The sequence below is a fragment of the Oncorhynchus tshawytscha genome, unplaced genomic scaffold (genome assembly GCF_018296145.1).
Source record: "Oncorhynchus tshawytscha isolate Ot180627B unplaced genomic scaffold, Otsh_v2.0 Un_contig_4682_pilon_pilon, whole genome shotgun sequence".
NCBI lineage: Eukaryota > Metazoa > Chordata > Actinopteri > Salmoniformes > Salmonidae > Oncorhynchus > Oncorhynchus tshawytscha.
This window is the reverse complement of record NW_024609592.1, coordinates 43,440-57,396: the sequence shown is the minus strand read 5'-3', so window position 1 is coordinate 57,396 and position 13,957 is coordinate 43,440. Positions and strand designations below refer to the sequence as shown.

General features: G+C 44.4%; 1 protein-coding gene across 3 annotated transcripts; it reads right to left on the bottom strand.

Moving 5' to 3' along the window:
- Positions 1–6,505: 6,505 nt before the first annotated feature.
- On the bottom strand, positions 6,506–13,038 carry psmg2 (proteasome (prosome, macropain) assembly chaperone 2). Of its 3 annotated transcripts, XM_042316122.1 has the most exons (8): positions 12,847–13,036; positions 12,538–12,709; positions 10,428–10,486; positions 8,878–8,996; positions 8,424–8,597; positions 7,618–7,738; positions 6,897–6,977; positions 6,506–6,832 (listed from the first exon to the last, which is right to left on the bottom strand). In XM_042316122.1, the coding sequence occupies exons 1-7, from the start codon at positions 12,904–12,906 to the stop codon at positions 6,897–6,899; spliced, it is 786 nt and encodes a 261-aa protein (XP_042172056.1). In that variant the 5' UTR covers positions 12,907–13,036; the 3' UTR covers positions 6,506–6,832. The 3 variants fall into 3 exon arrangements, with proteins under 3 accessions (XP_042172056.1, XP_024250950.1, XP_024250951.1); XM_024395182.2 differs by having other exon boundaries at positions 6,506–6,977; XM_024395183.2 differs by lacking the exons at positions 6,506–6,832; positions 6,897–6,977; positions 7,618–7,738 and adding an exon at positions 7,796–7,968 and having other exon boundaries at positions 12,847–13,038.
- Between the last annotated feature and the right edge of the window lie 919 nt (positions 13,039–13,957).

The window sequence follows — 13,957 nt, the reverse complement described above, 5'->3', positions numbered from 1 at the left end:
CCCTATATATCCCCCTCTCTCCCTCTATATCCCCTTCTCTCTCTCTCTCTCTCCCTCTATCCCCTCCCTCTATATATCCCCCTCTCCCTCTATATCCCCTTCTCTCTCTCTCCCCTCTATCCCCCTCCCTCTATATATCCCCCTCTCCCTCTATATCCCCTTCTCTCTCTCTCTCCCTCTATCCCCTCCCTCTATCCCCCCTCCCTCTATATATCCCCCTCTCCCTCTATATCCCCTTCTCTCTCTCTCTCCCTCTCCCCCTATCCCCTCCCTCCTCTATATATCCCCCTCTCCCTCTATATCCCCTTCTCTCTCTCTCCCTATCCCCCTCCCTCTATATATCCCCCTCTATCCCCCTCCCTCTATATCTCCCCCCCCTCCCTCTATCCCCCCTCCCTCTATATATCCCCTTCTCTCTCTCTCTCCTCTATCCCCTCCCTCTATATATCCCCTCTCCCTCTATATATCCCCTCTCCCCTCTATATATCCCCCTCTCCCCCTCTCTATACCCCCTCTCTCTCCCTCTATATCCCCTCCCTCTATATATCCCTCCCTATATCCCCCTCCCTCTATATCCCCCCTCCCCCTCCCTCTATATATCCCCTATCCCCTCCTCTATATATCCCCCCTCTCTCCCTCTATATCCCCTTCTCTCTCTCTCCCCCTCTATCCCCTCCTCTATATATCCCCCTCTCTCCTCTATATCCCCTTCTCCTCTATCCCTCTATCCCCCCTCCCTCTATATCCCCCCCTCTCTCCCCCTCCCTATCCCCCTCTCCCTCTCTATATCCCCTTCTCTCTCTCCCTCTATATATCCCCTCTCCTCTCTCCCTCTATATCCCCCTTCTCTCTCTCTCTATCCCCCCTCTCTCTCTCTCTCTCTCTCCTCTATCCCCCTCCCCTCTATATCCCCTTCTCTCTCTCTCTCTATCTCTCTCCCTCTATCCCTCCCTCTATATATCCCTCCCCCTCTCCCTCTATATCCCCTTCTCTCTCTCTCTCTCTCTCTCTATCCCTCTCTCTCTCCCCTCTCTCCCTCTATCCCCCTTCTCTCCCTCTCTCCCTATCCCTCCCTCTCTTCCTATCCCCCTCTCTCCCTCTATCCCCTTCTCTCTCTATATATCCCCTCTCTCCTCTATATATCCCCTTCTCTCTCTATATATCCCTCTCTCCCTCTATATCCCCTTCTCTCTCTCCCTCTATATATCCCCTTCTCTCTCTCCCCTCTATATATCCCCCTCTCTCTCCCCTCTCTCTCTCTCTCTCCCTCCCTCTATCCCCCTCCCTCTATATATCCCCCTCTCTCCCTCTATATCCCCCCCCTCTCTCCCTCTATATCCCCTTCTCTCTCTCTCTCCCCTTCCCTCTCTATCCTCCCCTCTAAAACACCAGCTATGACAGCCTCCGCTACCCCGTAGTGGAATGGAGTCACAATAATGCATCAGCAGCTTGGTTGTTTTATAGTTTTAGCCTCTTCTTACGTTGTCCATTCTATTTTGCTTTGCATCCACCTGAACTAGGCCTGCTATGCATTGCCAATCTGTAATGCTGTTCATCTGTTTTCAGAGGGCAAAATGAAATGTTATATTTTTTATAAGAAATGACTTGAAATGTCCTACCATGTGTGAGGACAGGAGTTGTAATGTTTCCATGATGTACATACTGTACTTTTTAAGAAGTGGAAAAATATTTTTCATTGTACAAAAATGGAAACAGGCATTGTATTTGGTTTAAACAACAAACCAAAATTTCATGACCAGTTTATTTTGAATGAAATTGTCAAGTATACAATTCCTTTATGTAAAAGTGTAATCTAAGAATAAACTGGTTTTATGTAGTTTCCTTAAATGGTTTAATAACCTTTGACTTTGTTTTAAGTTAAATTACTCTTGTATTGGCTACACAGCAACAAGCTTTTTTAAATGTCTATTTCAACCATCAGACTACACTCCAGGGTTCAAATGTTTTAGTAACGTTCACATCCATGACCAGAATCTGGAAAACACCTTGGCTTACCATGCATGCATCAGTGAATTCCAATGCTGTCTTTTCCCATAAACCCTGCAATCTAGGACTGTGTCGGGTTACAATGCTGTCCGGAACACAGTAGCAACTGGCCAAGCCCTTTCTCTTATTCACCCAATGTTCGCAGGTCTGATGGACCCACAACATTGTTTTTTTTAAACAATACAGCCATAACAATGTAAAAATGCTTACATCCGTTACAAGCAATATAGACAGCATACATGCAATACTTGCCATTTACCGTGGCTCGTGTTGTAAACAGAAATAAATTATCAAGACATGGGTGGAATAAATCATGTTTATCTTGAACAAATATAAATGAAACAAGGTTTTCATCTCTATTGATGTTTATTGCTTTGAACTGAACTGGACAGAGTATATACAGTATATTATGGAATTGATAAATGAGCCCCATTGAACACATTAAGGCCGGTCTTCACACCACATGAGGCTGTGTGTGTGTTGCAAATGTATTTATTGCACTTGATGCATGTGCACTGTGTCTTCATGTCCTTCTTGGGTCCACACACATCACAGTGCTTCTTCTTGTTGCTACCGGCTGAAATCTAGAATGATAAACAGTTCAGGAATTTTACTAACATCTCACTCACATATATAGTTTCATCAGGCCAAGGTAGGAGAGTCAGACACACACACATGCAACATCACTCACACTTCCGGTATTGGAGTTGTGGGTCGGGCAGATGGGGCACCAGCATCCTCCTGAACCCTCCTAATGATGGCTGTAGAAGCTGGTGTCCTTAGGATATGTTGCCTCCTCTGGATGTGAGGTCTTACCAATGCCTTGTCCAGCTCCTCTAGAAAGAGCCGTCTCCTCTGGAGCTTCCCCCTGTTCCAATCTGGGTTTAAACCCGTTGTACACCGAGATGTCCAAGATTTTGAAGAATATCACAAGTGGCCAGCGTAGGGTTCTTCTTCTGCAGCTGTAGCCAGTCACCAGCTTGTCTAAATTGTCCATCCATCCTTTTGAGGCATTACAATTCATGATGATATCTGTTTTTTGATGTTCCTGGCCACAGATTATCCCATCCCTATGCAGCGTACTCATGAGTACCACATTTTTGCCTCTAGGACACGAGACGTGTCGACCGTGAACACAAACTTAGAGGAATTGATAGCTGTTTAATACACTGAACAGGCCTGAGGTAGGAGCTCTGGCTTGTTTTTTCATACTGTTCCTACCGCCGTCAGCCTCCTCTTGAGGAGCTCCTGTCCCAGCTTGCGTTTAGTAAAGAAGTTATTGAATGTGATGTTGTGGCAACGGAGTCCCTATGTCACGTCCAGGACAACCCACATCCCTTGGGTCTTCTCAGGGACTCCTCCAACTGGTTTCCCCATATACACTCGCAAGTTCCACACATATGATGAAGCAGCATCACAGGCAGCCCAGATCTTCATTCCATATTTTGCAGGTTTAGAGAGTAAGTACTGCCTGAAGGGGCAGCGGCCCCTAAATGGCATAAACTGCTCATCAACAGTAACGTTGTTAACGTTGGGCCCAGGGTTGTAAAACGGGCAGGCAGTCCACCTACTTGTCTGATTGCAGCTAGCTTGTCTCTTTGCACTGATCTGATAGCAGCTAGCTTGTCTCTCTGTACTGACCTGATTACAGCTAGCTCATCTCGCCGAGCTGGTGTCTGTTATCGAAGCGGATAATCCTGGGAATAGTGTTGGAGGTTTTTTTGCACAGAAAAGTTATGACAGTTTCTGCATCTCACAGGGATTCTGGAGATTACCCATTGGATCTGAAAACACCAGCAAGGATAAGAACCCAAAAGTATGGTCCATCTCTCTCCAAAAACACACCTTCCCTCCAAATTAGTCCAGAATGGTTTTCGGGATGGTGTCTGGGATGAACAGTTCAAAAGAAGACTGTCCTGCACATGAGTAACCACCGTCCGCGTCGGTCCTGGTTGCATCCTTAACACATTGGCAGCCATGCCAATGGGGGGGTGGCTCATTCCTTTGGCAAGAAGACCAATTTCTTAATTTTCCAAAGTGGATGATGCTCCTTCCACAGTAGCATCGCTCTGCAAAAAATGTTTCTAAGGCCCTCTGAGTAGAGATTATTTTTGCCATGATTGAGTGTGGTAAGGAGCTACACATGGAAAGCTATTTATGTTGTACATGGCTAGGGTAGTCTGGGAAAATACAGATTTTTTTTTTACGTATCAAAAAATCTATTGTAATAACATTGTGCAGGTTCCTCCAAGACATTGTGTAGTTTCACACACTGCAAAAGGGTAAAGAGTGGGAGAAGAGAGGGAGACAGACAGGTTCTTGGTGCTGTGTTGAAACAGCAGGCCCAGGGAGGAGGAAGACAGTGAAGGAACACAGCAAACCTTTGTTCCATTTTACTTGTTTTCACCCACACACAATATAAATGTACACTCCATGAAAATGAACCAAGGCCAATGAATCTCTTTTTTTCAACCTATTTGTTGTATCATTTTTCATGGGTGTCAACACCAGCTTCACAAATGAACAAAGGATCTATCCCAAAAGGCACCATATTCCCTATAGACCAGGTCAAAAGGCACCATATTCCCTATAGACCAGGTCAAATAGCACCATATTCCCTATAGACCAGGTCAAAAGTAGTGCCCTACAGTGGGACAAAAAAGTATTTAGTCAGCCACCAATTGTGCAAGTTCTCCCACTTAAAAAAATGAGAGGGCTGTAATGTTCATCACAGGTACACTTCAACTATGACAGAAAAAATGATGAAAAAAAAATCCAGAAAATCGCATTGTAGGATTTTTAATGAATTTATTTGCAAATTATGGTGGAAAATAAGTATTTGGTCATCTACAAACAAGCAAGATTTCTGGCTCTCACAGACCTGTAACTTCTTTAAGAGTCTCCTCTGTCCTCCACTTGTTACCTGTATTAGTGGCACCTGTTTGAACTTGTTATCAGTATAAAAGACACCTGTCCACAACCTCAAACAGTCACACTCCAAACTCCACTATGGCAAAGACCAAAGAGCTGTCAAAGGACACCAGAAACAAAATTGTAGACCTGCACCAGGCTGGGAAGACTGATTCTGCAATAGGTAAGCAGCTTGGTTTGAAGAAATCAACTGTGGGAGCAATTATTAGGAAATGGAAGACACAAGACCACTGATAATGTCCCTCGATCTGGGCCTCCACGCAAAATCTCACCCCATGGGGTCAATATGATCACAAGAACGGTAAGCAAAAATCTCAGAACCACACAGGGGGACCTAGTGAATGACCTGCAGAGAGCTGGGACCAAAGTAACAAAGCCTACCATCAGTAGCACACTACGCCGCCAGGGACTCAAATCCTGCAGTGCCAGACGTGTCCCCTTGCTTAAGCCAGTACATGTCTAGGCCCGTCTGAAGTTTGCTAGAGAGCATTTGGTTGATCCAGAAGAAGATTGGGAGAATGTCATATGGTCAGATGAAACCAAAATATAACTTTTTGGTAAAAACTCAACTCGTCGTGTTTGGAGGACAAAGAATGCTGAGTTGCATCCAAAGAACACCATACCTACTGTGAAGCATGGGGGTGGAAACATCATGCTTTGGGGTTGTTTTTCTGCAAAGGGACCAGGACGACTGATCCGTGTAAAGGAAAGAATGAATGGGGCCATGTATCGTGAGATTTTGAGTGAAAACCTCCTTCCATCAGCAAGGGCATTGAAGATTAAACGTGGCTGGGTCTTTCAGCATGACAATGATCCCAAACACACCGCCCGGGCAACGAAGGAGTGGCTTCGTAAGAAGCATTTCAAGGTCCTGGAGTGGCCTAGCCAGTCTCCAGATCTCAACCCCATAGAAAATCTTTGGAGGGAGTTGAAAGTCCGTGTTGCCCAGCAACAGCCCCAAAACATCACTGCTCTAGAGGAGATCTACATGGAGGAATGGGCCAAAATACCAGCAACAGTGTGTGAAAGCCTTGTGAAGACCTACAGAAAACATTTGACCTCTGTCATTTCCAACAAAGGGTATATAATAAATTATTGAGATAATTTTCCATCATAATTTGCAAATAAATTCATACAAAGTCCTACAATGTGATTTTCTGGATGTTTTTTTCTAATTTTGTCTGTCATAGTTGAAGTGTACCTATGATGAAAATTACAGGCCTCTCATCTTTTTAAGTGGGAGAACTTGCACAATTGGTGGCTGACTAAATAATTTTTGCCCCACTGTATCTAGGGGCTCACACATTCTCTACAAAGACTGCATTAACTGACACTGAACAAGAGATGATTTAATACTTTTAATAACTGTAGAGTAAATATTGATTCTCATCAGCAGGGTAGGTAATGATAACCACTAGGCACACTTCAGGACTATAAACCTGGACTCATAACACCAAAGATGCTGTCACCCATTTTCTAAACATTCAGACCAACCTATAATCTGGGTTGAGTCACCGATTTCTGGAGAGGGTGGGGGGGGTGATTGGGGCAGGGGGGCAGATTCCACTGGGTGATTTAGGAGAGTTGGGGCAGGGGGTGATTTAGAAGAGTTGGGGCAGGGGAGATTCCACTGGGTGATTTAGGAGAGTTGGGGCAGGGGGTGATTTAGAAGAGTTGGGGCAAGGGAGATTCCACTGGGTGATTTAGGAGAGTTGGGGCAGGGGTGATTTAGAAGAGTTGGGGCAGGGGAGATTCCACTGGGTGATTTAGGAGAGTTGGGGCAGGGGGTGATTTAGAAGAGTTGGGGCAGGGGAGATTCCACTGGGTGATTTAGGAGAGTTGGGGCAGGGGGTGATTTAGAAGAGTTGGGGCAGGGGAGATTCCACTGGGTGATTTAGGAGAGTTGGGGCAGGGGGTGATTTAGAAGAGTTGGGGCAGGGGAGATTCCACTGGGTGATTTAGAAGAGTGCAGGGGGGATGCCACTGCCAAAGAGAAGCCTCCATGATGCTGGTATCCTCCACTTTGGCTGCGTCTGGGCCTATGAAGGATGGAATAGGCATGTATAAACGGGACATGAATAACTAACATCCTGTGTTTCAGAGTCATGGCTGAACAACGACATGGATAATATACAGTTAGCTGTTTTTTCTGTGCCTTGGCAAGACAGAACAGCAGCCTCCGGTAAGATCAGGGAGGGGGTGGTGTGCATCTCTGTCAACAGCTGGTGCACAATCTCTAATATAAAGGAAGTCTCAAGGTTTTGCTCACCTGAGGTAGAGTACCTCACGATAAGCTGCAGACCATAATATTTACCAACAGAGTTCATCTAGATTCTTCGTAGCTGTCTATTTACCACCAACCAGCTGTATAAGGCCGTAAGCAAACAAGAAAATGCTCACCCAGATGCGGCGCTCCTAGAGGCCGGGGACTTTAATTCAGGGAAACTTCAATTTTTATACGTAATTTCTACCAGCATGTCACGTGCAACTAGAGGTTAGTGACTATTTCAAAGGGTGTACTTGTAATGAATGTGACATGTACTTGTTTTCCCTACTTAACTTAGTTGAATGCACTGACTAAATTGCTCTGGACAAGAGTGTCTTCTTAATAACTCAAATGTAAATACATACACAAGCAACCATAACATCATATGGCTGTACTCATACAGTAGCACTTACAGGTGCGTCCACTAGGTGGAGCCAGGTGTTGAGGTGGTTGAGGAGAGTGAAGGCGTCTGGGATGTTGTCTCCTTCAGAGCAGAAGATCAGCACCACCACCAGAGGAATGTCCTCAGCACAGCTGGAACACAGAGACAACAACATGGAGAGGAATTTCCTCAGTACAGCTGGAACACAGAGACAACAACATGGAGAGGAATATCCTCAGTACAGCTGGAACACAGAGATAAAACCTTGGAGAGGAATCTCCTCAGCACAGCTGGAACACAGAGATAAAACCTTGGAGAGGAATCTCCTCAGCACAGCTGGAACACAGAGATAAAACCTTGGAGAGGAATGTCCTCAGCACAGCTGGAACACAGAGACAACACCATGGAGAAAACCTTAAAGCCTCATTGAAAGCCAGTCTAAAACATGGTACAGATCTCTATATTTCCCATTCTTAAATGTAGTTTTTGCATCTTTTACTTTCTGTTTGGTACACCAGCCTCAAACATCTGAAAATACAATATGGAAAAGCACTTTCACAGCGGTTTAGATGGTACAGTGATTCTCTACACTGTATTCGCATGTTTTGACACAAACTGAAATTATGAGAACTATTAGAACTTTAGCAACCAGGAAATGGCGATTTCTGCATAGTGCACCCAAGTGAACTTTTTGTGCAAGGTAAGCATATTCCTCTTTATCAGATGTAGTGTTCCACACTGCATGTGTGAGGATAATATAGCCAGTAAAAACAAATATGATCCTGTATCAGTGTTCAGAGGTGACTTCTACCTACACCCCCCGTCAGTCTCCTGTACCTGTCAGTGAAGAGGCCTTTAGTGGCGCCCCCTCCAGGTATATAGAGGCGCTGCTCTGAGTCAGTAACCCCAGGGAAGGTAGATACTGTCTCCATCTCCTTCCACTCCATCTCCTTCAGCCGGTCACCAGTCACCTTCTGCATGGAGGGAGTCTGCAGGTAACGCAGGGGAGACCTGTGAGCAAGGAAGGGGTTCATCTATCATCACATTCATCTGTCATCACGTTCCTCTGTCATCATGTTCATCACGTTCATCTATCATCACGTTCATCTATCATCACATTCATTGGTGGAATATCGGAACATGGACAATGATAGCGAAATACGTTTTATATATTTTATGTAGGATTTGTCAGTCAGAGCTCTCTGCCATGCACTCCATATATTCATGTGACAAATGGAATGGACAAAAGTCTAGTTAAACATAGTAATTCTGGTAGATAGCAGTTCTGTACCCCAGTAGCTGTTGGTCATCCCTCTGGTAAGCATGACTGCTGGACAGCACGACAGTCCTGGAGAAACCACTGGCTTTGATCCAAGACACCATCAGCTTACATAACTTCTTGGACTTTGTCTGCAACAGAAAGGACCTATATGACAGTTCTCCTCTCTCAAGTTAAAAACCATAACAGCATAACCATATCCATGTGAAACCAATGTCAGTAAGCTGTTCCCTCAAGGCTGCTACACTGTTCCCTCAAGGCTGCTACACTGTTCCCTCAAGGCTGCTACACTGTTCCCTCAAGGCTGCTACACTGTTCCCTCAAGGCTGCTACACTGTTCCCTCAAGGCCGCTACACTGTTCCCTCAAGGCCGCTACACTGTTCCCTCAAGGCCGCTACACTGTTCCCTCAAGGCTGCTACACTGTTCCCTCAAGGCCGCTACACTGTTCCCTCAAGGCTGCTACACTGTTCCCTCAAGGCCGCTACACTGTTCCCTCAAGGCCGCTACACTGTGCCCTCAAGGCTGCTACACTGTTCCCTCAAGGCTGCTACACTGTTCCCTCAAGGCTGCTACACTGTTCCCTCAAGGCTGCTACACTGTTCCCTCAAGGCTGCTATACACTTTACGCAGCGTTGTTTACATCCTTGGAGCGGACTGTATACGACGCTCCGTTGCTCTTTTTGCATAGGGTGTGGGCTCCAACCGGTGGCTGTCTAATCAAACACACATGACCACCCACCTTGACAACTTACCAACCAGAACAAGCATAGGATGTGGGATGGCCTGCTGCCATGCCTAACACAAAGCTCCAGAGGTCAGGAAAAGATTGGAAAATGTGTAATGCATTTGTAGCAGACCTGGAACATTAATGCACTTCATTTTGACCAACGTCACTCAGCTACTTGACTACTAATGTCATTTGCCTACTTTACTTCAGAGATTACTAACCACTAGCCTTACTTTACATCAGACTACTAACCACTAGCCTTACTTTAGACTACTAACCACTAGCCTTACTTTGTCAGACTACTAACCGCTAGCCTTACTTTACATCAGACTACTAACCGCTAGTCTAGCTAGCTACCATCTTCGTTAACTTCCCTTCGTTCTGATTTCCTTTCTTGAAGACCAATAGTAAGATGCTCCTTCATCCCGCCTCCTATAATTATCCATTTTAGAACCATGAAGAAGAGTTTTTACCAGATTACAGATTTATATGGAAGACTTTTGCACACAAAGTAGGTCTTTGTTTTTTAAATAATTCTTACATTATACACATTTATTTGGCAATTCAATGCTGAGACACCAATTGTTATTTATGTAACAATAAATACACAGTATTCAAAGCATTTTAGGTGATTGTAGAAATTCAGCATGTTGATATAAAAATACAGAAATCTAAATACTCAAAACAATGAACCTAAAAACGGTCTGGGGTACTGACAAACAGCCAGGCAAGTGTTATAAAGGGCCCAGAAGTGTTTTGGGGTGAGCTTCTCCTTTAAGGCTTAACTCGGTTACAAATAGAATGGGTTAAATGAAGCCGACCTGTTACATTACCTGGATAATTGGGGTTCTGATCTGAAGAACTGCCAACCTCAACTCTGGAGAAGAGTACACTGTTCAAGAGAGGAGAGAATCTCATTCCATGTCAATGTGACTGAAGCGATGACTATTGTACATTATGATCATTAACAGTACAGTGTTACATAGACAACTACCCTATTTCACTACAAGACCAAAAGTATGTGGACACCTGCTTGTCGAACAAAATCATGGGCATTAACCTTTAATTTAACCAAGCAAGTCAGTTAAGAACAAACTCTTGTTTATAATGACGGCCTACCCCAGCCAAACCCGGACATGCTGGGCCAATTGTGTGCCGCCCTATGGGACTCCCAATCACAGCCGGTTGTGATACAGCCTGAAATCGAACCAGGATCTGTAGTAACGTCTCTAACGCTGAGATGCAGTTCCTTAGACCGCTGCGCCACTCGGGAGCCCCAATATAGAGCTGGTCCACCCTTTGCGTCTATAACAGTCTCCACTCTTCTGGGAAGGCTTTCCACTACTTTGGAATATTGCTGCGGGGGCTTACTTTCACTCAGCCACAACAGCATTAGTGAGGTCGGGCACTGATTGTTGGGTGATTAGGCCTGGCTCGCAGACAGCATTCCAAGTCATCCCAAATATGTTTGATGGGGTTGAGGTCAGGGCTATCTGCAGGTCAGTCAAGTTCTTCCACACCAATCTTGACAAACCAATTCTGTATGGACCTCGCTTTGTGCAAGGGGCATTGGCATGCTGAAACAGGAAAGGGCCTTCCCCAAACTGTTGCCACAAAGTTGGAAGCACAGAATCGTCTATGTCATTGTATGCTGTAGCATTAAGATTTCCCTTCACTGGAACTAAGTGGCCAAGCACGAACCATGAAAAACAGCCCCAGACCATTATTTCCACCTTTACAGTTGGCACTCCGCCAAACCCAGATTCATCTGTCGGACTGCCAGATGGTGAAGTGTGATACATCACTCCAGAGAACATGTTTCCACTGCTCCAGAGTCCAATGGCGGCGAGCTTTACACCACTCCAGCCGACGCTTGGCATTGCGCATGGTGATTAGGCTTGTGTGCAGCTGCTTGGTCATGGAAACCCATTTCAATAACTTTTCCTGATGAAAAGTTATTGTGCTGCCGTTGCTTTTAAAGCAGTTTGGAACTCGGTAGGGAGGTTTGCAACCGATGAGAGACAATTTTTACACGCTTCACCACTCGGTGGAAGTTGTGGCCTACCACATTGCCACTGAGCCGTTGTTGCTCCTAGACATTTCCACTCCACAATAACAGCACTTTTTATTTATTTAACCCTCATTTTACCAGGTAAGTTAACTGAGAACACATTTTCATTTACAGCTACAACCTGGGGAATAGTTACAGGGGAGAGGAGGGGGATGAATGAGCCAATTGTAAACTGGGGATGATTAGGTGGTCGTGATGGTATGAGGGCCAGATTGGGAATTTAGCCAAGACACCGGGTTCTTACAATAAGTGCTAAGGGATCTTTAGTGACCACAGAGAGTCAGGACACCCGTTTAACGTCCCATCCAAAAGACAGCACCCTACACAGGGCAATGTCCCCAATCACTGCCCTGGGGCATTGGGATATTTTTTTAGACCAGAGGAAAGGGTGCCTCCTATTGGCCCTCCAACACCACTTCCAGCAGCATCTGGTCTCCCATCCAGGGACTGACCAAGACCAACCCTGCTTAGCTTCAGAAGCAAGCCAGCAGTGGGATGCAGTTGACCAGGGCAGATGTAGCAGGGCAGAAATGTGATGAACTGACTTGTTGGAAAGGTGGCATCCTATGACGGTTTACTGCCAATGTTTCTCTATGGAGATTGCATGGCTGTGTGCCAATTTTATAGTGCCTGAAATAGCCAAATCCACTAACTTGAAGGGGTGTCCACATATTTTTGTATTAAGCAGAGGCTGGTGGGAGGAGCTATAGGAAGCCAGGCTCATTGTTATGGCTGGAATGGAATCAATGGAAGAGTCAAACATGTGGTTTCCATGTTTGATATCTTTACATTTAATCCATTCCAGCCATAACAATGAGCCTGTCCTCATATCTCCTCCCACCAGCCTCCACTGTTTTGTATATTTAGTGTACCTTCTGCATTGGTACTGAGGTCGTTGGCGTTCTCAGCGAATGTAGCATAAGGGTTGTTCCCTACCATAGGGATGAGACAGTCAGTGTGGATGTATCCGACTCGACACATGTTGAGCGTAGAAACAATCAGGTCCACTGCCAGCTGCCCCACATTTCCAACAGAGATTGCTGGCTGTAGACAGACAATGTGACATTTGGTTAGATAGAATACAGTAGAATAGACACTAGTAGAAGCGTGCAGCACACGTTGAAACCAATTAGACACAATGATAGAGCATAAATACAGAGTAAGCATGGCAGTTAACTCACCATAATCAGGGTAAAGTCTTTAAAAGACGTTGGGGTGCATTCTGCCGCGACAAACATCATGTCTGTTGAGAATGAAATAACTTAAATTACTGTTCAATCAACCACTTTCAGAGTGTTTTGGTTGTAATAAATTCCCATTTACTTTCACTTCTTGCAAACTGGAAATGGGCCTTTAAGAACATAGATGGCGTCGATGTTGGTGCGTTATCAGATGCCTGAATAAAAATATTGTTGTACTGCCATAGAAGTCAACATTTTAAATGTATTTATAAGATTTGACAAAAATAAACTTCCATATTTAATTGTAACTTCATTAAAAGTTCCAATATAAGTCTTAAAATAAAATAACGAGGGAGATATTTGTTGTGTCTGAAAGGGGACTCTAGCGGTCGCCTACTTTCAGCCGCGTAGCTAAGATGAACCTTTTTGCAAAAAGAAGATACACAACTCCCGCCAAGTACCGTCTTTAAAGTTATCAGTATCCTCCTCTCTTTGTCGTTTGCCATTATGCTTGGAAGAAAGTTTTGTAATATTTTTAAAATGTTGCCCATCAACACACAACATGTCTTTAGCTTTCAGGCGGTACACTGCACGGGTAAAGTAATGTGTGCTTGAATAATGTGTACTTTATTTGATAAAAGTGTATATGCCCTATGCTATATCATCAATTGTCATACTTGAGTAAAAGTAAAGATACCTTAATAGAAAGTTACTCAAATAAAAGTGAAAGTCAGCCAGTAAAATTCTACTTGAGTAAAAGTCTAAAAGTATTTGGTTTTATATATACTTAAGTATCTTTTAGCAATTAAATGTACTCTTGATACTTAAGTATCAAAAGTAAAAGTATAAATCATTTAAAATATCTTATATTAAGCAAAGCAGACGGCACCATTTTCTTGTTTTTGAAATTTGAGTAGAGGGTTAGGTTTAAGTGAAGAGGTCATCTTCAGTTTCATTGGTGCACTGAGCACACACACACATGCAGTACATACATACATACATACATACATACATACATACATACATACATACATACATACATACATACATACATACATACATACATACACACACACAAGTGGGCTAGCAGTGTGTAGACCTTGGTAGAGGT

Excerpts from the sequence above, each read along its gene's own strand:
- psmg2 (XM_024395182.2), bottom strand. The coding sequence starts at position 12,906 with ATGATGTTTGTCGCGGCAGAATGCACCCCAACGTCTTTTAAAGACTTT. Across the intron at positions 10,487-12,537 it reads CCTCAGTACCAATGCAGAAG|TGTACTCTTCTCCAGAGTTG; the intron begins GTACACTAAATA and ends TCTCTTGAACAG. Across the intron at positions 8,997-10,427 it reads TCAGAACCCCAATTATCCAG|ACAAAGTCCAAGAAGTTATG; the intron begins GTAATGTAACAG and ends TTTCTGTTGCAG.